Source organism: Sorex araneus, chromosome 5 (genome assembly GCF_027595985.1).
Source record: "Sorex araneus isolate mSorAra2 chromosome 5, mSorAra2.pri, whole genome shotgun sequence".
Taxonomy (NCBI): domain Eukaryota; kingdom Metazoa; phylum Chordata; class Mammalia; order Eulipotyphla; family Soricidae; genus Sorex; species Sorex araneus.
The window spans coordinates 90,661,535-90,685,917 of record NC_073306.1 but is presented as its reverse complement, the minus strand read 5'-3'; the positions used below and the strand labels follow the sequence as shown (position 1 = coordinate 90,685,917).

The 24,383-nt window shown below is 46.5% G+C and overlaps 2 protein-coding genes across 3 annotated transcripts in view; one reads left to right on the top strand and one right to left on the bottom strand.

Annotated features, from left to right (window-relative positions):
• Positions 1-1,131: 1,131 nt before the first annotated feature.
• Positions 1,132-10,348, bottom strand: CFAP276 (cilia and flagella associated protein 276). Its single transcript, XM_055140759.1, has 6 exons — positions 10,212-10,348; positions 8,952-9,730; positions 3,953-4,069; positions 3,304-3,419; positions 1,725-1,861; positions 1,132-1,313 (listed from the first exon to the last, which is right to left on the bottom strand). Exons 2-6 carry the CDS (start codon positions 9,027-9,029, stop codon positions 1,243-1,245), a joined length of 519 nt encoding a protein of 172 aa, XP_054996734.1. The 5' UTR covers positions 9,030-9,730; positions 10,212-10,348; the 3' UTR covers positions 1,132-1,242.
• ELAPOR1 (endosome-lysosome associated apoptosis and autophagy regulator 1) overlaps positions 9,789-24,383 on the top strand; it is an 89,213-nt gene continuing 74,618 nt past the window's right edge. Inside the window, exon 1 of one of the 2 annotated variants that reach the window (XM_055140752.1) lies at positions 9,789-9,944. In XM_055140752.1, the coding sequence (XP_054996727.1) occupies positions 9,804-9,944 (141 nt within the window). In that variant the 5' untranslated portion in view covers positions 9,789-9,803. Of the gene's footprint in view, positions 9,945-10,018; positions 10,379-24,383 lie in introns of those variants that run through there. The other variant, XM_055140754.1, reaches the window with a different exon arrangement.

The following is a 24,383-nucleotide window of genomic DNA, read 5'->3' as shown; positions in this document are numbered from 1 at the left end:
TTGTCTTACCTATGAGTCCCTGGTACTTCAAAAAAAGCTGGGGCAGGAGCCAATTTAGGGGCAAGGCAGTGGTGAAGCTCCTGCTTCACTGTGAGGCCCTTGATTTCACTGCACACCACTCCCAGAGGGGGAAGGTAGGGGATATTCTAAAGAGTGGACTACCTCTACCTTGCCCATTCAAATAGCAGGTTCTTATAAACTGTGATTTTAGAAACATGAGTAATGCTCATGTTTTAAAATAAAAATCTTTTGTTTTAAGACCATAGTGGGATGGCTGCTTCCAGATTTGTTCGCAGGCCTTGACAAGAACTCAGCCTGTTGAGCTCTCTTCTACCCTCATCTTTTTTTTTTGGGGGGAAGGGTCACACCCGCCAATGTTCAGGGGTTACTCCTGGCTCTACACTGAGGAATTACTCTGGCGGTGCTGGGGAGGCCATACAGGATACCAGGGATCAAACCTAGGTCCACCACATGCAAGGCGGATGTACTCCCTGCTGTACTATTGCTCTGACTCCATCTGCATCCTTTTTAAATGTATTTTCAACTTCAGGCTCTTAGCTATTGAGTCGTTCATAAGAAACAAAGCTGAGTGGGGCAGGAGCCATAGTACAGAAGGTAAGCAATTGCCTTGCGTGCAGCCAACCTAAGTTCAATCCCCTACACCACAGACCCCCTTCAGCACAAACAGAAGTGATGATCCCTGAACCAGAAATAAACCCTGAGCACCACTGGTTATGGCCCCCTTCAACAAAACCAACGAAAAAATCTGCATAGTAGGGGCTGGAGCAATAGCACAGCGGGTAGGGGGCGTTTGCCTTGCATGCAGCCGACCTGGGTTCGAATCCCAGCATCCCATATGGTCCCCTGAACACCGCCAGGAGTAATTCCTGAGTGCAGAGCCAGGAGTCACCGCTGTGCATGGCTGGTGTCACCCAAAAAGAAAAAAAAATCTGCATAGTAGGATTGACTCTGATTGGTAAAATAGAAGTACCTGTCTCTTGGCTCAGTGCTGTTATATCTTGTCCTAAAATTTTCAGCAAGGTGACTTTCCAAGTTGCAAATAATGCCCAACAGGACTAGTTCTTAGAAATTGGAAAACTTCCCATCCATATTTTAAGGGTAATCAAATGACAACATGTAGTCCATGGGGAAGACACTTGGGGCTAGGTCCCACGGGTCAGTTTAATGGAGGGGGCAGCAGGGTATTACATTACGGTTACTTAGTCCAGGGGCCTGTCAGCACTAGGTGGAGAAGAAGCCGCCATCATTTTTTCGGGAGTATCCTCCGTTGGTGGCTGCAGTGTGAGGGGACACTGGAGGAAAGAGAAGCGGAGTGGGCTATGAATTTCAGATCCTTGGCCTTTGGAAATCTAATCATTCAGGCTCACAGGGGGGTACTAGCCATTCTTTCTGGACACTTGGCAAAGGTTCTTATAATAGCTGGGAAACAAACTGATAGTGGACTGGTGGGGAGGAGCTCTGAGTTTTCAGCTTCCAGGTTTCTGCCCTGTGGCTGGCAGGTTTTGTTCACCTAGATCTAAGCCTGGTGGAACTGATTTTATTTCATAGCTCTGCATGTCCCCTGGTATAAGTCTCATGTTCCCTATCACTGCAGTTCCAACCCACTTACGTGCCCTGATGTTTCCCATTAGCCAGTTGCCTGTTTCAGATCCATTTAGACAAACTTGCCCAGTCCATCTGCCCACCAGTATTCTGACCCTTACCTATGGACCCCTGGATACTGTGGATGCATTCCTTCTTGGGGTTGACCCACTGTCTGATGTTATCTCGGGTAGTGACGAAGGCTTGTGGGGTCTGGATTGTCTGTTCTTCAGGGGATTGCAGTCTAGGTGATGGTGTGCTGAAGGGGAGAAGGGGAATAAACCCAGAGAAAGGGGAAGGAGGAAAGGTTGCCACATGAAATCCCATGCTTACAAAGGCCCTTTGAAACCCTCTGGAATTCATGCGAGAGTGTATGTTTCCAGCACAATCCTGGAAGATTTTCAGTTTAGACAATAAAAATGATACTGCAGAGGATCTCAAAACCATAGGGCTGTGCAGAGACCTCTAGAGTGAGACCACCTGGGTCACAACATACATGCCTTGAGACCACCTGGACAAGAGGTTTCCAACAGACTGTCCCCGCTTGTGGCTCCCTGGAGAGCCCCTATGCAAGTGTCTCTTTATCTGGGAAGCAGGCCAGATGAACCAGGTGGTCCTCTCTGGCTTGGTGCTGGGGGCGAGGGTGGGGCACTAGTGCTCTGTTCAGCAGTGCTGTGGGAGCTCTGGGTGAGTCCAGACACAGGTGCAGCCACCCAAGCTGGCTCAGTGTGCAAGTAGTTTTTATCCAGGTAGCACCTGGCTACTCAGTTTATGTGGAATGACCTGCTCTGGGTCCCCTATCACTCCTTTTCGCCAGCTCTGCCCCACCCAGAAGCCCTGTTCGTGCTGCTTCTCTGGTGGTCTGGGAAGCTGATGGTTGAGACCCTTTGGCTGCAGAGGCTGGACACCTCAAGACTCACTGCCATGGAGCTCCAAGTTGGCTGGCAGTGCCCCTGTCTATCTTTGACATCAGGACCTTTTCCCAAACGGATGCAGCCCAATGGTTTTTTTGGATGGGAATGTGGGAGAGGGACACGTCACTCCCCACCCTCCCCTTCAGACCAGAAGAATGGAATAAAGTACCTGAGGTTTTTTTGGGGGGTGGGGGCCAGAGATACAGGACAGGAGGTAAGGTGCTTGCCTGGCGTGCAGCCAAACAGTTCAATCCCAGCACTGAATTTTATCTTCTAAGCACCCCCAGGAAAGTGACCAAAAAAAGGCGGGGACTGGGAAGATATCTCAAAGAGCTAGTGTGAATGTACTGCATGCTGGAGCTCTGATTGGATCCCCAGTACTGCATTGTCCAACAATCACTGGGAATGACACCCTCACCTCCCCACCCTGCCCCAGGACCATGGTAGCTCTTGAGTACTATCATGTATGACCCTCAAAAATGAAGCAGGTCTAGGGAGATAGGTCAAGGACTGGAACACATGTACGCTTCCTGGAAGCCCAGGTTTGGTCCTTGGCATGACGTGGACCTTTGCATGGGGCTGTGAAACCCCACCCCCAGCCCTTTGCTGGGAATAGCCCCTGACTTAGTACCGAAGGGTCAGCCTGTCCTCATCAGTAGCGTGTTATAGATAAGTGTGAGTGGGGGGGGAGGGTATGTACCTGTTGATTTGCTATTTCTCAGGTGACAGTTGATCTTATAAAATTGAGGGGGAGCTTCCTTAGGGTGGCAAGGCTCTGGCTTATTACCTTTGGGTACTCTGGACAGTCTCCTTTTGAAGAAGTATCTCACATTTGTTCTTGAATGCCCCAGAGTGGTGATCATACAAGGCTGCTAATCGGAAATCCAGGTCATCCTTTGGTACCTGTAAAGGAAGTCAGCCTCTCAAGCCCCACCTCCTCCCAGCTCTCATTAAGTTCTATTGGGCTCTATTCCTTCCCCAAAGGTAGAGTAAACCCCTTTTGGTCCTGAGATTCACCATACTTCATGCTAAATTATCCATGATGATTTTTTAACCCTTGTCAAGAGAGCAGTACCTCTCAGTTGGATCAAATCATGTGAGCTTCACTGGAGTTGGGGGAATCACCATATGGTCCCTGACTTGGGCTTAATTGGGCCTTACCTCAATCACGGTTATCATCAGAAGAGTGAGGAGTCCGGTGAGAAAGTGATTTGTTCTAGATAACTCTAGAAGGAGCAAACTCTGTACCTCCTGTCTTCCCAGAGGCCAGAGAAATTATACCTTGTTTTTACATTTGGTAGATTCTTGAATTGGGACAAAAGGGAAGAAGATGCTGAAGCAGTCAGGACAGACTCTTGCAAAAAGATTATTAGCAAGTCCTGATATCCTTTATTAGGATATTAGGTAAAGGGAAGTAGCATTTCAATGCTAGGTACCTCGAAATCAAAAAACCAAATACCCCGTCGCATGGAGGTGATTGTGGGAGTAGAGTTGAGCCGGTCCCATGGTTCCTGGTACTGAGTGAAGTGAGTTGGGTTCTTAGGAGGCGTTTTCTGCAAAAGTGAAACCACATTCAGAATGGGGTTGCAGGAAGCCTTGCTGGAAGGTGCCTTGAGTGTCATCCATCCCTGAGGCCCATTATACCATAGTTGAATGTGAGAGGAACATCCATGAAGAGAAGAAAGGCAGGAGACAAGCGTCTGAGCTCCTAAGTCTTCAATCTAGAACTTTTTAAATGGGCCAGGAGGAACCAGTATAGCACATTGAGTGCTTGCCTTGCACGTGGCTGACCTGGGTTCAATTCCCAACATCTCCTATGGTCCCTGAGTGATCCCTGAGCACAGATCCAGGAGTAATCCCTAAGCACCACCAAGTGTGGACCCCCAAACAAAACAGAAACAAAAGAAATGGGTCAGGAATAAAGGGAAAGGGTGGAGTGGAACAAGAGGCAAAGCCTGAAGGTAGCAAGGAACTCTGGCAAATTCTGGCCTAAGTGTCCTGAGTAAAACGTAAGACATCCCTTTGACTGGCACTACCAAGGACTAATAAATAAGATATCTAATGCAAGTAGATAGAAAATCAGGTGGAAAGTAGGAAGTATACATACAAATATGGTTTTTATTTGGTCTGTGTTTTGGGTCAAATCTGGTGATATGAAGATGCTTCTTGCTCTTTTAGGGGGGGTGGGGGGAAACCATATGGTGCCAAGGCACCCCAGAGAGGATGACTGGAGGACTCACCCACTCAAATAGCCTCAGTAGCCCCGAACCTCCAGAAAACCTCCAGAACCTAATCACCACCATGCTCAAGACCGATCTTCACAGTCCTTTAAATAACACCCCAAGCATGAATATGAAAAGCATATGATTGGTTGCTTTGTTATAGTGAAATGCCATATTGCCTTTCCTATACCTATCATAGTGACCCAACACATGGGACTCAAAAGTGAAATATCAATTGAATCAAAGTGAATGCAACTACATTCCAGTCAAAATCTCAGTGAACCGACCTCATAACAGAACCCCTAGATATCACAAGATGCTGAATGGCCCTGCTCAAATAAACATTGACAGGCTTTGTGCTGCCACCAAAAGAGATGAAAAGAAAGAAGGTTAAAAACTCATGATTCAGGACTCACAAATAAATCTCAGAAAAGATCAACAAGCTGTAGAGATGCCTCCCGGTCCTGTGCCAGGCTTAATCTCATTTCTGGGGCATCCTAGAGGGGATGGGTAGAGGATTCACCCAGCCAAGCAGAAACCCAGCAGCCCAAACCCTCCAGAACCCAATCACCACCACACTCATGACTGATCTCCACAGGCCTGGACAAGACGCATCCATGAAAAACTTCAATCCATTGAAAAACTCAGGTATGCGGGTTTTGTGACCAAAATCTCCAGACTCACACAGAGTCAGGGATGGGAGACCTTCCCCCACCCCCTTGTTCTTCTGGGAGCATGGCATTCATGCCCACAAAATGCCTCTGACTCCATATAAGCTCATTAACTGGCCATGATCCAGAGATTCACAAATAAATCTTGGAAGACATCAACAAGTTGCAGAGATGCCTCCATACCCCAAAGTCACCATTCGGTTAAAAGTTTAACTCCAGCTGTGTCACCTTATTTAAAATTTTAGAATTCCTGGAGCACACGGCCACATTTATGGCCGCCCAACTTCTCATACTCTATACGAGTGATGTACCAGGAGTAGCACACTACATTGGATGGAATGTAAAGTAGAAGGTAACCTAAACTCGATTAAAAAAATATTAACACACAAGGTTCAACCTGTAACATGTTAGTAATCTCATATAAGGGCTTAATGGCTCTAGGGTGAGATATAACAATCTTCACACACTCTCTTCTAAGGAAATCTTCTTTGATCATTTTTAGTGAATTATTCATAACAAGCAGCACAAAATAAATTATTTAGAGCCTGCTATTGGGGCAGGCTTGGGTTTTGGTTAGGAAAATTGGAAATAATGGTGGTAGGAAAGTGTAATGATAGTAGGATTGGTGTTGGAATATTGAATGTAATAAATTATTGTGGATAACTATATAAAAATAAAATAAAATTTTAAAAGTCATGATTCAAGCAGAGGCAGCTCTTCTCCCCTTCCTCAAGGGTCCCTGAGTGACCCTGTTTTAGCAGCAGATTGATTTGATTGGTTTTTGCTCAGGAAGTCCAGTTAAGTACAAAAATCTACTTTCCTTCCATCTCACATAAAGGAAACATACTACTCTCTCTTCCTTTCTTTCTTTTCTCTCTTCTCTTTCCTCTCTACTCTCTGTCTTTCTGTCTCTGTCTGTCTGTCTCTGTCTCTGTCTCTCCCTCTCCCTCTGCCCCTCATATCCCGTGAACCCAGTCTTTCTCCTGTATTTCAGAGACTGCATCAGACTGGTCTTTGAGGTCCTCGGTTTTTCTCTCTTCCTTTGTTTTCGTTTTTGATTTTGGATCACATCTGGCAGTTCTCAGGGATCACTCCTGTAGTTCTAGGATCAGACCCTGGCCAATTGTGTGCAAGGCAAGCACCTTACCCCTTGTATTATCTCTGGTTCTCTCTCTCTCTCTCTCTCTCTCTCTCTCTCTCTCTCTCTCTCTCTCTCTCTCTCTCTCTCTCTCTCTCCCACTCCCATTCCTCTCTCCCTGTCTCCCACCCTCATTCCTGATCACTATCTAGCTTGAGTGGGTCTTTCCCTACAGTGTCAGTCTTATTCAATCATCTTCAACTTCTGCTACGTCCTCTACGTCCTCTTGCCTTCTCCTACCTTCTGCCTATACAATCTGGCCACTGAGACCATTCTTGGTGACTTGGGGTCTTTGTGGCTAGGTCAGGTGGATCCTTTCATGACTTGACCTTATTTTCCCTTTATAATTTCTGGCACATTGATTCTGGTTCCATGAAATGTTCTCTCCATCCTCTATGGGTCTAACTCCTGGTTTGCCTCCTGCTGTTACTTCTAAGCTCTGCCTTCTCAGACAATGATGTTCTGCAATGCCTTAATTTCTGCTTTCTTGCTCTCATAATAACTGGATGGACTTATTTCTTTCTACTGCTGTGGATCCAGGGCCTCCCGATGGACATCTTCAAGACAAAACTCTAAGTCACTTGCTCTTTTTCTGCCCTCAACATGTTGTTCTCAATATATTTCTCCCCAAAACTGTTTCTACTGACTCTTCATTCAGTAAATGGTATCAATGCAATCCCCAGAATCCTAAGAGTTACCCCAGATTCGGCTCCTCTCTTAGGTTCACATTCAACCACCAAGTCCCATTTATTCTGCCCTTTGCATCCTTCTCCCATCTGCACATTCTGATACTTTCTTGCATTATGTTAGATCCATTATCATTTCTCCTGAGACAGCTGCCTCCAGAAGCCCCATTTCCTCGTCATCCCTCTTGATGCACTTCCCTCATAGCCAATTCCCTGCTGTTATGCTTTCTAAAATACCCATCATCTTTACACCCAGGTATCACTCCAGTGCTTAAAATCCTGGCACGGTTCCCAGCACCTGCAGAATGAAATCTAGTTCAGTTGCATTGGTATCCAGAGCACACCTAGTCCATGAGTGCTCTGCCAGCTTCCGCTCTCTCCGTGGATGCTCCATGCTCCAGCCAGAAGGGATTCTGCTCCCAAACAAGGCTTTTTGTTTTATTTTCGGACACACTTCATGGTGCTCAAGGCATCTTCCTGGCTATGTGCTTAGGGATCACTCCTGGTGTTTGGGGAACCATATGTGGTGCTAGGGATCAAACCAGCGCGGGCCAAGACAAATACGACCGTACTATCTCTCCAGTCCTCTTTCCTTCTACTTCTCCTTCTTTTGGCGGGGTAGGTGGGTTAGGCCATATTCAGCTGTGCTCAGGGCTTCCTCCTAATGCTTAGGGATCACTCCTGGTGGACTCAGATGACCATATGTGGGTGCTGAGGATTGAACCTGAGTCAATCTCCTGCAAGACAAGTGCTGTACTCATTGTACTAATTCTCTGGCCCCTTGTTTCCTTCTTTATAAGATACATTCCATCTTCTTCCTTTCTACTAATTCATATTTGCAGTTTGAGGCACACATGCACTAGAAATTTTTCTTTAAGGTCCCAATTCTCAGAATATACTACTTAAAACTTTTTCATAAAACATGAAATTTCCAATAGGGAAGCTTTTTTAGGGGGGTGGGGATTCACACCCAGCATTGCTCAGGGGTTACTTCTGGCTCTGTACTCAGGAATCATTCCTGGCTGGGCCCATATGGGATGCTGAGATCAAACCTGGGTGGGCCACATGCAAAATAATACTTTATGCTCTACCCACTGTACTATCACTCTGGCCCCTGGGCAAGCTTTTTATTTGTTTTGTTTTTGTTTTGAGGCAGCATACAGCAATGTTAAGGGCTTACTCCTGGCTCTGTGCTCAGAGGCATCACTCCTGGCAGGGCTCGGGGGACCATATGGGGTGCAGGGTATTGAGCCTGGATTGACAGTGTGCAAGGCAAGTGCCCTATCCACTATTGTCTCCCTATCCACTATTATCTCTCTGGCCCATGGGCAAACAGTTTTTGCTGGTGCTGTTTGTCTGTACATCCCTTTTATAAGGGTTTCTTGAGAATATGACTATATCCAATTTGCTATATTTCTCAGTCTCTAGCAGGGTGTCTGGCATTAGTATAGTGAGTAATAAATGTTGAAGAAACAAAAGGTAAACAGCAATTGTGATATACGTAGTGAAAGTCCCTTATGCCTTTGAACTAGAACTCCACTTCCCTCTACTCAACATTCAAGCTGCTGGAGACATGGAGGTAAGTAGCGAACAGTCATCTTCACGACCTAATGAGTGTCATCACCAGGGTTAAGTCACCGTTCCCGCCCATCTCGCCGCCAGGAAGAACAGTAGAGCGATCCACCCTACAAGGAAACCGAGAAGAAACCACATAGTACCTTGGAAGTCTGCAAGTGAACCACATAGGCACCGTTGTCATCTGTGGGGCGCTGGAATGGTTCTCGGGTGCATGGCATGGTAAAACACAGTGGGAGGCGCTCTTATAAGGTTGATGGCAGGCCCACACAACCTCACGCGCAGGGCCTAGGATCCCAGATGTTTGCGACGCCCAGAATGGGTTGCCAGGCAACTGCGATGCCATCTGTGACTGAGCTGAATTCCCTCGGAGAAGGGCTCCCTCTGGCGGTCGACGCGGAAGGGCCCTCTGGGAACGCAAAGAGCGAGAGCGCGCGGCCAAAAGGACTCCCGAGCTGTAGATTCACACGCAGGAACCTGAGTTGCTAAAATGCCGACTTCCCGTCTTATAGGAAGACCTTTGCAGAAACTTCAGTGCAGGAAAAAAAAATTAAAACATGACTCCAGAAATTTTCTTGCATGTAACAAAAGGATTCCCCCCACACAGACGTCTCTCAAAAGTCAGGTCAGATGTCAAGAATAGCCCAAGTGCTGTGCTTGCAACAGTGCCGCTTGCTTATACCTCGGTTTGTCCGAACCCCTGAGCTTCGCTTAAAACTGGTTGTGAAGGCACGCATGGATTTAACAGAACGGAAGTCAGATCTGCAGCGGGGGAACTTCCAGTCACTGGGGGTATCCCCTGCTGGGGGTGGGTGAGTGTGAGTGTCTTCCAGGACCCGGACCTCTCACTTCTAGAGAGGCGGCGACGCCAATCTTCTGTGCCACACAGAAAGCACTTCATCTTTCTTGGCGAACGCCACGTCTGTAAAACGAGAAATGCTCCTGATAAGTCCACGGCCCAGGACGGGTCGTAGAAAGACAGGCATTGGACAGCGATGGCTGGGCAGAGATCTCTAGCGCGTTCTGGACGCGAGCCCCCGTTCGGGTCGGTTGCGTGGCCGGTTGCAGACCCCCCCGCGCGGGTGTCCTTATGCGGTGCACGCGCCCGCGACAGCAGCGGCCCGGGCGCCCGGCAGGTGAGCGGCACGGAAGCGCGTGGTCCCCGCCCCCGCCCCCCGCGCGCACCCAAAGGGGAAGCGTTGCCAAGACGACGTGGGTAGGAGGAGGAGGAGAGGCAAGAGGAGGGAGGCGGAAGGATGGGCGGCCTCGGCGGAGTCACAGGGAGGTGACTGAAGCGAGTCCAGCCCCTTGCATCCACCCCCACCTCACCCAGTGAACCTCCCTCCCTCTTTCCCGCCCCCCACCCTACCCCACCCCCCGCTCCTGGGTAGCCGCCGCCGCACCTGAGCCGCCGCCGCCGCTTGCCCGGGACCGCGCTATGGCAGAGCCTGGGCGCAGCCTCCATCCCGGAGCCGGGCGCACGCTGCGGCTCCTGCGGCTGCTGCTGGGGCTCGGGACCGCCTTGCAGGTGACCCGGGCCACGGAACCGGAGCTCCACGCCTGCAAAGAGGTAATGTCCACCCGGAGCCGACTCCGCAGCCGGCTGGACCGGGCAGGGCCCCGAGGCACGGCCAGCGGCAGGGGCTCCGGAGTTGAGGTTTCTTTTGGGGATGAGAGACGTGAGGGTGGGAGAGGCGGAGGGAAGAGGAGCCGATGGGCGTCACGGAGGGACCGGCCCACTGGAATACTCGCCAAACGGATGCGAGAAAGGTCCGGTGCTCAGGCGCTCGGCGGGGACCCGGGTCATTGGGGTCAAAAATGAAGGAGGAAGACGGCTTGTTTTCCAGCATGGGTGGGTTAAATGAACCCTTAAAAGTGGGTCAAAACAAACGAGAGGGTGTTCAGAGGGGCACAGACAAAGTGGCAAGTGGGGAGAATTGGGATGAGAAGGGAGTTTGGGAGGCCTGGGAAAAGTGGTGAAGTCAAATCTTTGATCAGGGCTTCTGAGGAGTGTGTGTGTGTGTGTGTGTGTGTGTGTGTGTGTGTGTGTGTGTGTGTGTGTGTGTGTGTGTGTTGTGTGTGTATGTGCGCACGCGTTCACACCCAGGGTGGGACAGGTGGCAGAGGGCAGGGGACCCAATCGATCGTCTCTCTTCTTTCACTGTCAGATACCCACCTGCAGGCCCAGGGCCAAGTGGGGAACCTTTTCTACTTCTGCCTCCTGCCAGGGCACTTGATTTAATGTTTGCGGCGGCTTACCACCACCTTTTCCTTTAAAACCTCATTTCCCACCAATCTCAACCCCCTCCTGGGGCTTCCACTGACATATGCCTTGAACGTTTTGCAAGGTTCTTCTGAAAGGTGGCCCAGATAGGTGCTGAATGTCTTCCCATCACAAGTGCCTTTTGAAACATTCTTTTTGGAGGGACATAGACAAGAAACAGAACCTAGTCATTTTCTACATAATTGAAACAACTCCTGGGTTGTGCTCTTGAGGATCTTTTTCCTTGACCATATGGCAGAGGCAGCAACTCAGTATTTATGAGAATTACACTGGAGAAAGAAAAATGAAAGTTGTTCTTGGCTTGGAGAGATAGTACAGGAGGTGAGGTAAGTAATGCGCCTTGCATGATTAGTGGCCAGTGGTCTGAATCTCCACCATCGAATAGTCTCCTGAGCACGCAGCCGGAGTAAGCCCTGTTATGTCCAGATGCAGCCCCAGTATCTCTGTCCCCCACCCACCACAAAAATACAAGTTGTTATTTATCTGTGAAATGGGAAAGACCTGTGAATATATCCAGATCCAAGATCCTGCTTGGCTAGATTTTGAGCGGTTGAAATATTTTTTAAGTGGATGTGTTGTCAGCATAAACTGATTAGTCATGACTCTATTCCATGTGGAAATATATTATTTATACCGGTGCTCTAGCCAATAGACTGTTTACAACATAGCAAAACATGAAAACAAGGAAGGGAAGGGGGGGAGAAAGGAGAGAATTGTTATGTGGATGAAGATGTTTGACTTTATTCATAAAGTGGTACAAGTGACCCCCATCACCGGGACATCTGATAACTTTAATCAGCCCCCGGAGAGTACCTGCTGTGGGTCACTGCATTCCTGCCCCTGCCCATTCCCCAGCCACCTGATGCTGGGGACAGAATGACTTTCATCAATGACTGTGGTCTTCCTGTGGTCGAAACTACCAAGATAATCCTTTCAAGCAATCCCACTTCCCTAGGAATCCACTTTGGGAATATCCTGAGCTGTGAGACTCTCACCATTAAAATTCCACTTTTACTGACGTCTTTGTCCAGTATGGAAAATAAAAACTTAAAAAAAATACTTCGTATTATCTTGCTTTGTAGACCAGGCAGACTACTGGATCCTGGAGAATTTAATTTGTTTATTTATTTTGTTTTGGTGCCTCACTCAGAGGTGCTCAGGGTTTGCTCCTGATTCTGTGCTCAGTGATCACTCCTGGTGGTGATAAGGGGTTAATAGTATGCCCTGCCTGCTGTATTATCTCTCTGGCCCTGATAATTTTATTTTATTATTATATTTATTTATTTATTTATTAATAAGTGAGTCACTATGAGGGTACAGTTACAAATTTACCCATCTTCGTACTTGTGTTTCCCTCATACAATGTTCGAGAACCCTTCCCTCCACCAGTGTCCATTTTCCATCACCAATGAACACAGTATCCCTCCCACCCTCCAATCCTGTCCCCCACCCCCACCCCACCCTGCCTCTGTGGCAGGGTATTCCATTTCGTTCTCTCTCCTTTTGGGTGTTGTGGTTTGTGATAGGGGTATTGAGCGACCATCGTGTTCAGTCTCTAGTCTACTTTCAGCACGCATCTCTCTTCTCGCGCAGGATCCCCAACTACATTTTACTTGGTGTTCCCTTCTCTAGCCGGGCTGTCTTTCCCCCAGCGTGTGAGACCAGCTTCCAAGCCATGGAGCCAACCTCCTTGTATTATATACTACTATTCTTGGGTGTTAGTCTTCTACTCTGTTATTTTATATTCCACAGATGAGTGCAATCTTTCTATGTCTGTCCCTCTCTTTCTGGCTCATTTCACTTAGCATGATACTTTCCATGTTGATCCACTTATGTGCAAAGTTCATGACTTCATCTTTTCTAACAGCTGCATGGTATTCCATTGTACAGATGTACCAAAGTTTCTTTAACCAGTCATCTGTTCTCGGGCACTCGGGTTTTTTCCAGGTTCTGGCTATTGTAAGCAGTGCCGTGATGAACATATAAGTGCAGATGTCATTTCGACTATACATTTTTGTTTCTCTGGGATATATTCCCAGAAGTGGTATTGCTGGATCATATGGAAGCTCAATTTCTAATTTTTTGAGAAGCATCCATATTGTTTTCCAAAAGGGCTGAACCAGTCGGCATTCCCACCAACAGTGTAGAAGGATCCCTTTCTACCCACATCTTCTCCAACAGTGGTTGCTTTTGTTCTTTTGGATGTGTGCCATTCTCTGTGGTGTGAGGTGGTATCTCATAGTTGTTTTTATCTGCATCTCCCTGATGATTAGTGATGCAGAGCATTTTTTCATGTGCCTTTTTGGCCCTGATAATTTTAATTTGTGTATAATTTTGCCTCATCTTTTTGGCTTTTATTTATTTATTTTGGCTTTTGGGGTCACACTCTTGGCTCTCTGCTAAGGGGTCAATCTTAGCAGTGCTGGTAGACCATGTGGTGCTAGGGACCAAACCCAGACCTCTTATATCAAAGCATGCCCTCTGCCCCCCACCCCCCCACCCCACCTCTGGATCTCCTTTTTGTCCTTTTAAATTTAAATGACTGACCTTGGGGCTGGAGCAATAATACACCAGGTAGGGTGCTTGCCTTGCGCATGGCTGATGTGAATTCTATCCCTGGCATTCCATAGGACCCCCAAGCACTGCCAAGAGTGATTCCTGAGTGCAGATCCAGGAGTAACCCATAAGCATCACCGCAGTAGCCTGCCCCCAAAATAAAATAAAATAAAATATAATGACTGAACTGAGGCCAGAGAGACTGAAACTGAGACCAGAGTACAGGGGGCAAGGCACTTGTCTTGCAAGGCCAACTGGGATTTGATTTCTGGCACCCCGTATGGTCACTGAGTCCTTCCAAGAGTGGTCCCTGAGCACAGAGCCAGGAGTAAGCCCTAAGCACTTCCAAGTGTGGTCCAAACACACACACACACACACACACACACACAATAACATTTATATAAGCGAAGACCTTACTGGGAGTAAGACCTTGAGCCAGAGGAAAGCTATGGATTCAATGTACCAGGAACCCAGGCCTACCCCACCGCTTTTTAAACCTGGAGAATGGGTACTTCAATAACATCTTCCTTGAAAAAGATTACTTTGAGGATTGAAAGAGAATGTAGCAATAAAGTATAAACTAGGCTGACTTAACCCCCTTGCCCATTGAGTTATTTTACAGTCAGAGTCACACCTCCCGCCAGAGGAAAAGTGGTGTAGGAGGCACACTCAGCAGCCGAGAGGCACCAAGTCCTGTTTACTCTCTTCTTAAGCAAACAGTCACTGCTGATACCTCAACCCAAAAATAATAAGGAAGAGAAAAAAAGCCATAATTTTTAATATCCTTCATCTGGTTATCTGCACTCACCCAACAAGTTGGGGGGCCTCTAACCCTAAACAGTGAAAAACCCGTTCAGGGTAGACCAACCCCTTCTTCTGTGCAAATTCTTCATGTGCATTCCCAGTGGGCCATGACTGGGTGTCTGGGTTTCTTCTTCATGCCAAGGCTGACTCTGCTAGCACGGTGCTGCTCCCATCCCCATTCTCAAGAGGACAGGGCCCTGATATCCCTGGAAGCAGAGGGCTATAGGTTGCACTGAGTGGCAGAGAGCTGGGAGTTCTAGATTATTAAAAATGTGCTGGGACATGGCGTTCCTTTCAGAGTTTTACGATGATTATGGTCTCCAGTGGAACTAAACATCCTGAATGGTGTTTGTCTTCATGAATCATTTCTTTCATCCTATGGAGCCCAGACTAAGTGCTGACCGACAGCCAAAGGAATGTTTCCTATAGCACAATGGATCAAATCAAATATGAAGGGGCAGAAAACTGCATTGAAAACTGACTTGTCTGGAGGCTCCTGTGCTAATTATCCCCCAAGGGACTTCCTAATCTCTATCGAAAGACTCATGGAGTTTAACAATCTGGCAGATATGGATTGGAATAAAATTTGTTCCCACTTAGGCTGCTTCTCCGAGCAGTGTTAATTAGTTAATAATTAACTCAGGTAACAGACCCAGATTCTGGATCTGTACAATAGGGGTGGTAATACTTATCTCATAAGGATAGTGTGAGCATAAAATTGAATTACAGTATACATAAAAGTAACTAGCACAAGCCACAAGGGAATACCGCAGATGAGTCACAAGCATTGCAGATGGTCAGCCCCGGTAGGATCCCAGCACCCACCACATATGTTCCCCTGAGTTCTGTCAGGAATCCCTCAGCACAGGCCAGGAGTAAGCTCGAGCAACACTGGGTGTGCCCCCCAACAAAAGATTTTTTTTAAATGTGTCTAAGAACTATTGGGAGAGACCTGAGCAATAGTATAGCGGGCTGAGTGCTGCTTGCATGTGGAAGACCTGCGTTTGATCGATCCCTTGGCATCACATGTGGTGCCAGGAGTGATCCTTGAGCACAGAGCCAGGAGTAAGCCCTGAGCACTTTCAGGTGTGCCTTAAAAAGAATAGGGGGGAAAAAGAACTTTTGGTAGGCAGGGCCAAGAGCATTATTAGAGCAGGTAAGGTATTTGTCTTGCATGTGACTGAGCTGGGTTTGATTTCTGTTACCAAATATGGTCCCCTGGACACCGCGTTAGGACTGATACCTGACACACACCCACAAAAAAAACGCCACAAAAATACTAGTAGGCAGAAAAGGGAAATAGGTAAATATGAATAATGTCATAAAGTTAACATGCAGTGAGCAATGCAGGAGTGGCTGCATAGAAGTTGATAGGAGAAGAGATTAATTTAATGGTTGACATTTTTTTTTTTTGCTTTTTGGGTCACACCCAGCGATGCTCAGAGGTTACTCCTGGCTTTGCACTCAGGAATTGCTCCTGGCAGTGCTTGGGGGACCATATGGGATGCCGGGGATCAAACCCGGGTCAGCCACGTGCAAGGCAAACGCCCTACCCACTGTGCTATTGCTCCAGCCCCAGTGGTTGACATTTGACCTGCTTCTGAAATAGTCAGTAGCATTTCACTGGGCAGAGCTGGAGGAGAGTTGCTTTCTAGGTAAGGGAAGAAGACTGGGATTATAGGGGAAACATGAAAGATCCTGGGAGGACAAGTAGAGACCAGTGGACTGAAATGCAGAGTCGGGGCTGGGGTATAGCTAAGGCTAGAATGTGAAGCAGTTACGGACTGCAGTGGAAATCAAGACTGGGAAATTAGAGAATTAAGCAGGGAATCCCTGGGGTCTTCTGAAGGAGTGGCCTACTCAGATGGGATGAGTGTCACTAGAAAGGGAACACGGTGGAGGGAGGCCGAACAGTGAGAATAGAGAGCTGGGAGTGTGGGGGCCGGCTGAGATTTTACTGGTGTCCAGGAGGAGAGTGACAGATGAATGGCAGAGGGGTGAGGGCAGTGGTGCCCAAGGAAGGACACAGATTTGGGAAATATGCTAAGGGTTAGAAATTAAAAGTATCCGGTGGTAGAAGGGGCTAGCCAAGGATTCTGATCAGGCGTAGAGAACGGAACGGTAAAAAGAAAGCCTTAAAGGAGCAGAATGTCTGCCTTTCGTGGTGGAAGCTGAAGCTCTGGGAGGTGAAGGTCGGGAGGTGTTGGCATGCAGCTTCACCGGGCCGGGCTTCCACACTGGCTGCTCCTCCTGCAGGGCGTTCTCAGTTCTAACACAGGGTGCAAGTTCAGATACCATAAGGGAATGGGCAGATCTAGAAAACACAAAGAATCCTTCAGCTTTTCATAAATATTTCATGAAAAAGTATAAGATTCCTTTTGTTAGAAACCAGCAAGCTTGGATGTTTAAAATATCCTATAATGTTTGATGAGGGGAAACTATTTAAGTCTTCATTTATTATGAAGTACTGACAGGGTAGCAAGATGCTCTGTTTTAATTTTATATAAGGGGGGCTAAGGAATAATTGATTCTTGGACTGGGGGTGTAGCTCCATGGTGGAGCATTTGTGTTGAATGGTGAAGTCTGTGAGATCTGAGTTTAAACCCCTGCACCATTAAAAAAAAAAAGGAGCAAGAGGAGCTGGAGTGATAGTACAGCAGGTAGGGCATTTGCCTTGCACATGGCTGACCTGGGTTCTGTCTCCAGCATCCCATATGATCCCCTGAGCACCGCCAGAGCCAGAGGTAACCCCTGAGCATCACTGGATCTGGCTTCAAAACAAAACAAAACTAAACTAAAAAAGGAGAAAGAAGGGAAAATTGATTCGTTTTGTTTTTTGGATTTGGGGGTCACACACAGGGGTGCTCAGGGGCTATTCATGACTCTGCTCAGGAGGGACCCCTTGCAGTGCTTGGGGACTGCGTATATGATGCTAGGGACTGGACTGGGTCAGCTGCATGCAAGGCAAGTGCCTTACCCACTATACTGTCTTTCTCTGATCCCCCCAAAATTACTTTTTTGGTGAAAGTCAATTAACATGTTATTGTAGGAAAAAGTTATTAAGAATTTAATGATGTATAGTAGATTGAACTAAAAGGAACATGAAAGTGTGAAAGATAGCTTGATGAAAAAGTTGATGTAATTTAACATAAAGAAGTAGGAGGACATTGAAGTTAACAGTCAGGGAGATAGTTCAGTGGTTAAGGCACTTGCCTTGCATGTGGCTGACCCTGGTTGGAATCCCAGTACCACATGATGCTTTAAGCAACTTCAGGAGTGACGTTGAGCACAGAGCCAGGCATAGTCCCTGAGTACTCCTGGGTGTGGCCCCAACCCCAGAATTCCCTGCAAAGAGTTTGGACCTGTGCTGCCCAGATATGGTAGCCAGCCACCACGTGTGGCTACAGAATACTTGTGAATGTGGCTAATATAACCAAGGAAAAGAATTTAGTTAAATATCAATAATTTAAAATCTATCAAAGTTGAAATAATTATTGGGAAATTATTACCTGTGTTTGGGACAACTTGAGTTCATGAATTTTTTTAATCTGAAAACTCTTAGAAATCTTAGAGTTAAGATCATTGAGACACTGGTTTGGCCGACCCTTATTCAATCCCAGTACTACATATCGTCTCCCAAGCACTGCCAAATTAATCCCTGAGCACCACTGAGTGAGGTCCAAAAACAAAGCAAAGCAAAACCAAAAAACCAAAGAAAAGGAACTAGTGGAAAGTAGAACAATCTTGTCTATGGTTTGTGCTATTTCTGTGGAGCAGTTTTGGTCCGGAAGCAATGGCTGTGCAAGTTTGGAGCCTATAACAGAATCTAAGTGACTATTTCAGCTACATTGTTTTTTATTTGTTTGTTTTGTTTCAGCTACATTGTCTTGGGCAAGATGCTTATTTCTATCTGCCTACATTTTTCATGGGAATAATTCATGGGGAACCTTGGAATAATTTTATTCTTTAATGTATTAGTGAAAGAATTAAGAAATCTTGCTTAAAGTTCTTTGCAAGTGCAGACGTATAATAAGACACAACATAGAAATAGATATGTTGTGATCTATTTCTAAAAACCCTAGCAGGAATATCAATCTAGGTCACTAAATTCTAAGTTATTAAATGTATCATTTTAATGGGGAACTGGATGAATTTGCCTGGTTAGTCCATTTTGTTTGGACACTGAGCATTTGACCCATCATTTCTCACCCTCTTAATGCAGATGACTCTTCTCTGGAGTTATCTCGTCCCCTCCTCTGAATCATTCCAATCTTCATGTGTGCTGTGAGTTTCTCCTATCTTACAGAGAGAGAGAGAGAGAGAGAGAGAGAGAGAGAGAGAGAGGAGAGAGAGGAGAGAGAGGAGAGAGAGAGAGGAGAGAGAGGAGAGAGAGAGAGAGGAGAGAGAGGAGAGAGAGAGGAGAGAGAGGAGAGAGAGAGAAAGAGAGAGAGGAGAGAGAGAGGAGAGAGAGAGGGGAGAGAGAAGAGAGAGAGAGGAGAGAGAGAGGAGAGAGAGAGGAGAGAGAGAGGAGAGAGAGAGAAAGAAGAGAGAGAGAGGAGAGAGAGAGAGAGGAGAGAGAGAGAAGAGAGAGAGAGGAGAGAGAGAGAAAGAAGAGAGAGAGAGGGCCCTCAGGGCCAAGGCAACCTTGCAACAAAATCTTGTTTAGTTTTATTTTGACTTTTACAAAAATATCATATTGTGTGTCTTCTTACAAGATTGGCACTGTAATGCAGCACTACCATTTTTAAGTCAACAGAATGTTTTTTTTCCACTTTTAGTATTATAAAATGTTTTTTTTTGTGTGTGTGAATGTTTACAATTTAAAAATCATTCTTGGGGCTGGAGCAATAGCACAGCGGGTAGGGCGTTTGCCTTGCATGCGGCCGACCCACGTTCGATTCCCAGCGTCCCATATGGTCCCCTGAGCACCACCAGGGGTAATTCCTGAGTGCAGAGCCAGGAGTGACCCCTGTGCATCGCCAGGTGTGACCCCCCCAAAAAAAATCATTCTTGGGCCAGAGAGATAGTAATGTGGTTAAGGAGCTTGCTTCGCACATAGTGGACCCAGGTTCAATCCTGACCCCACACGTGATTCCCTGAGCCCCACCAGAAGTGAGCCTGAGGCTGGGGCAATAGCACAGTGGGAAGGGTGCTTGTCCACACGCGGCCAACCAGATTTCAATCCCCAATATCATATGGTGTCCCAAGCTTTGCCAGGACTCAGATTCCTGAGTACAAAGCCAGTGCAGAGCTTCGCCAGGTGTGGCCCCCAAGAACAAGAACAACAAGCAAAAGAAAAGAAAAGAAAAGAAAAAATAATAGAAACAGAAGAGAGCCCTAAACATAGAGCCAGGAGTAAACCCTGGGCATTGTGGGTGTGGCTCCTAAACTGAAAAAAAAAAACTTTAAATAATAAAAAATCATTCTTCTGGCAGGACAGTTAGTATAATTGGCGAGACTTTTCTAGCTGCTCCAGATTCGGGTTCAAGTCCTGTGCTTGCTGCCTCCCAGGCACTGATGGGCAGTTCTAGTCGCCCCTAGCCACAACTCTCCTGAGCTCTGAATTGTTAGCTCTGCAACATGGGACAGAGAATCACTGGGAGTGACCCACTGGGTCTCCTGAGTACACTTGGGGATCCCCCAAAATTTTAATTAGGGGCTAGAGAGAGTAACTTGCTGTGCTCATGGCCAACCCAGGTTTGATCCTCAGCACCATTTAGGGTCCCTCCAAAGCCTTCTGGAGTGGTCCCTAGACACTGAGGGACTCATTTCAGAAAGCAGAGCCAGTAGGAAGTCCTTAACACAGAATGGCCCACCCCTCCGACCCCCAAATTAAAATTTAAAAATTCCTGAGGCGATGGCTCAGAGGGATCTAGCACGTGCTCTGCATATGGGAGCCTCTAGTTTGGTTCCAGCACTGCATGACCCTGCAGGCACTGTCAGGAGCAACCCACAAGCACTGTTGTGGAGTGTGATCCAAAACCCAAAAAAAGCCCCCCAATTCATTCTTCTGTTGATAGACATTTGGGTTTCCAGTATCTTGCCATTCCCACTAGTGCTGTGGGGTGTATGCATGCTCGTCTTTACAGAAGAACATCAAATGATCTTCCCAAGTGAAGGTACTATTGGTAATTCGTTCATGTGTGTGTTTGTGTGTGTGTGTGTGTGTATTTGGGGCCAGACTTGGTAGTTCTTGGGAGCTCATGTGGTGCCAGGGATCAAACCCGACCCTTCTACATGCAAAGTACCTGCTCCAGCTCTTTACACTACACGCTCTGGCACCTGTAACTTATTCTTTATTTTTAATCTTTGTTTTATTTCATGTTTCACTAAGTAAAACTATTTTACCAGACTGGAGAGGTAGTTGAGGGGTTAAGGCCTCTGCATTGCACATAGCCAACCCATGTTAGATTCCCTAACACCCCATATTGTCCCCCAGCTCTGCCAGAAGCGATTCCTGAACAGACCCATGAGTAAGCCCTGTGCACTGCTCTGTGTTCCCCCCTCCCCAACACACAAACATAAAAAAACACCTTTTAAACATTCTTTTTATTTTATAAAGTAGTTCACCATATTTGATTACATTTAATATCCAAACACCAATCCCACCACCATTACACCTTCCCATCACCATATTTTGGATTAAAAACCACCCGTTTTTCTAACTTATCAAAAATAAATAAAATAAAATGAGTGAGGGGCATAAAACTGCCTTAGACATTAGGGACTCATTTCAGATTCCCAGACACTGTCCTGTGGAATTTAGATACCTCCTGCAAATAAAATCTAGTTCATACCGAAGTCCAGTACTGGGAGTCATCTTCTTTGCCCCTGTCATCTTCATTTTGAAGAGTACAGATAACCTGCATCTAGTTTCTTATGGGGTCATGTAACTGACCTAAGGGTTGTGAAAAATTTGTTTAAAACACATTCATGGTCAGTTATCAGTAAAGGTTTGATTTGTTTACGTGGAGTTATATAAAAATTTCTGAGACAAAAAGAGGACATGTGTAGAAAAAGTGTAGGAAACCCTGAACTTGATTAGTTTACATGTTTGGGAAAATAAAATAGTATGTATCAAAAGCAAAGTAGTATATAACATGTACAAATGTAGTATATGAAATACAATAATAGATAGAAATCTGGAGATAGTTTTAATGAATAACATAGGGGGTCAGAGATAGTGCAAGGCTTAAGGCAGGTACTTGCTAAGCAGGCTGGGTCAGTCTCCAGCACCCCATATGTTCCTCGGGCCCTGCTAGGGTCATTCCTGAGCTCAGAGCCAAGAATAAGCCCTGAACACCCTTTGATGTGGCCTAAAAACAATCAAAAAACCTGTGTGATTGTGTAGATTAAGCGGGTAGTTTTCTGGTGTTTTTAGCTCAGTGACCCCTTTGGGGGCTGCATTATGCTCCTGGGGTCATCTCACTGCAAGCTAGATGTCAGGAGGGCCTCAGGTGTCTGGTAGTGAGTGGCTATTGACTGGGCTTGCCAGATCTCTTCCAAGAGGAAGTTTCCTTTTCTTATTATCCACTAACCCAGATTCATTTGTACCTCCAAGTAAAGGTGCAGTAAGAGACAAGCTTCACAGTGCAAGCTCTAGGGGACTGGGAAGATAGGTCAGGGGCTCTGGCACTTGCCTTGCATGTGGCTGACCATGGTTTGATTTCTGTAACCAGTGTGGCCCCAAAACTAAACAGAGAAACAAGGTGCCAGCTCTTGTTAGGGCTTTGTCTCTGTCACATTTGCTAGTGTTGGATAAGCTAAAGAAAAGTACATGGTCAGGCCATAAATTTGATGCCATCTCAAAGCAGGTTGACTGTAAGCAAGGCAAGTGCCTTACCCCTTGTGTTATCTACCCAGCCCTCTCTACACATTTTTTTAGTTTGCTTCTGTGAAATGTGAAGTTGATATTCACAAATAACCACTTCAGCCAGCTTTTGGACATAAATTAAATTTCATAGCATGTGGAATGAAATGTTATGAGGGAGAAGGGGACAGGATGAGAAGTTCCTCCAAGGAGACCTTGGGGTCTTTTCTATATTTTCAGCACCTCTTTGAAACATCTTTTCTTATTTCCCCTTCCCTCATTGGAACGTCTAGCTGATGACAACTGAGACTTTTAAATCACTGAATTTTTGGTATATAGGTCATTACATCTGAATACAAGAAAACCATAGCACAGTAGAAAAGCATCATACTGCAGGCAAAACATAGTAAATATTATTTTGCAATAGATTGACTTCAAGATTGCCTTGTTCCCTTTTGATCTACTGCATATTGAGTTTAAATAACTTCATTATTATTATTATTTTAACAATGAAGTATTCCTTTTTTTTTCTTTTTGGGTCACACCTGGCAATGCATAGGGGTTACTCCTGGCTTTGCACTCAGGAATTACTCCTGGCGGTGCTCAGGGGACCATATGGGATGCTGGGAATTGAACCTGAGTCGGCCGAGTGCAAGGCAAATGCCCTACCCTCTGTGCCTACCTACTCCAGCCCCACAATGAAGTATTCTTATTGTAAAAATTCAAGACATACAGAATCCTCCCCCCAGCCAATCCCCAGGGCTTGAGAGAGTATGCTCTGAGCTGAGGGGTCGCTCTGTTTGAGAAGAATCTGCATCTCTAGACTTCAGAGTGTTTCTGAAAACTATCACGGCAGCAAAGACATGGAATGCTTGTTTGTGCCTTAGCAAACTACTCTAACAGTGTCTGACATCAATCCTTATCTAAATTATATTTTAGATTTTGGATGTAGGGCCACTCCCGGCTGTGCTCAGGGCTTACTCCGACCTCCTCTCCCTGCCCCTTGCCAGGTCCTCAAGCCCTATGCTCCCCACCATGCTCATTCTTGTCTCTCCAGCCTCTCTTTCCCCTCTAAGGTGGGCATAGGGGAGGGGAAAAGCTCCTTTGGCTGGAAGATTTAATACTCACAAATAACCACTCCAACTGACACACAAATTTGGTTAAGTGCTATGAAAGAAAAGTGAAGGGTTTGCTGAGTCTTATGACAAGGAGACCTAATTTAGACTAGGAAGGTTAGCAGAGGCTCTGAGGAGCGCGTTTAAGTGGCCAGCTAATGGATATGGAGGAGCTGCCAGGCGGGCTAGAGGGGCTAGGCAGACAGGGCATGGAGGTGGGCATGTGTGGCCTAACACTTTACACATGCTAAAGGAATGGATGGTTCATTTCAAAGCTTCAACAACTATTAAGATGTAAAGTTTTTTTTTTGTTTTTTTTGTTTTTTTGTTTTTTTGCTTTTTGGGTCACACCCGGCGATACACAGGGGTTACTCCTGGCTCTGCACTCAGGAATTACCCCTGGCAGTGCTCAGGGGACCATATGGGATGCTGGGAATCGAACCCGGGTCGGCCGCGTGCAAGGCAAACGCCCTATCCGCTGTGCTATTGCTCCAGCCCCCAAGATGTAAAGTTTTAATCAAAGGTACCTGGGATTTCTTTTTAAATTTCTATCTAAGGGGCTGTATAGGTAGTACAGCAGATAGGACACTTGCTTTGCACATGGCTGACAGTGATTTGATCCCCAGCACCACTTAGGGTTCCCTGAGCACCACCAGGAGTAGCGTGATCCCTGAGTGCAGAGCCAGGAGTAATCTGAGAGTCGCCAAGTGTGTCCCCCAACTCTCCCCCCAAATAAAACCAAAAATGAATCTCTCTCTCTCTCTATATATATATATATATACACACACATATATGCACATATAACACACATACCACACAATCCATTTATATATTTATCCTTATCTTCTAACTAAAGTATAAACTTTTTTTTCTTTTTCTTTTTGGGTCACACCCGACGATGCTCAGGGGTTGCTCCTGGCTCTGCACTCAGGAATTACTCCTGGCGGTGCTCGGGGGACCATATGGGATGCTGGGAGTCGAACCGGGTCGGCCGAGTGCAAGGCAA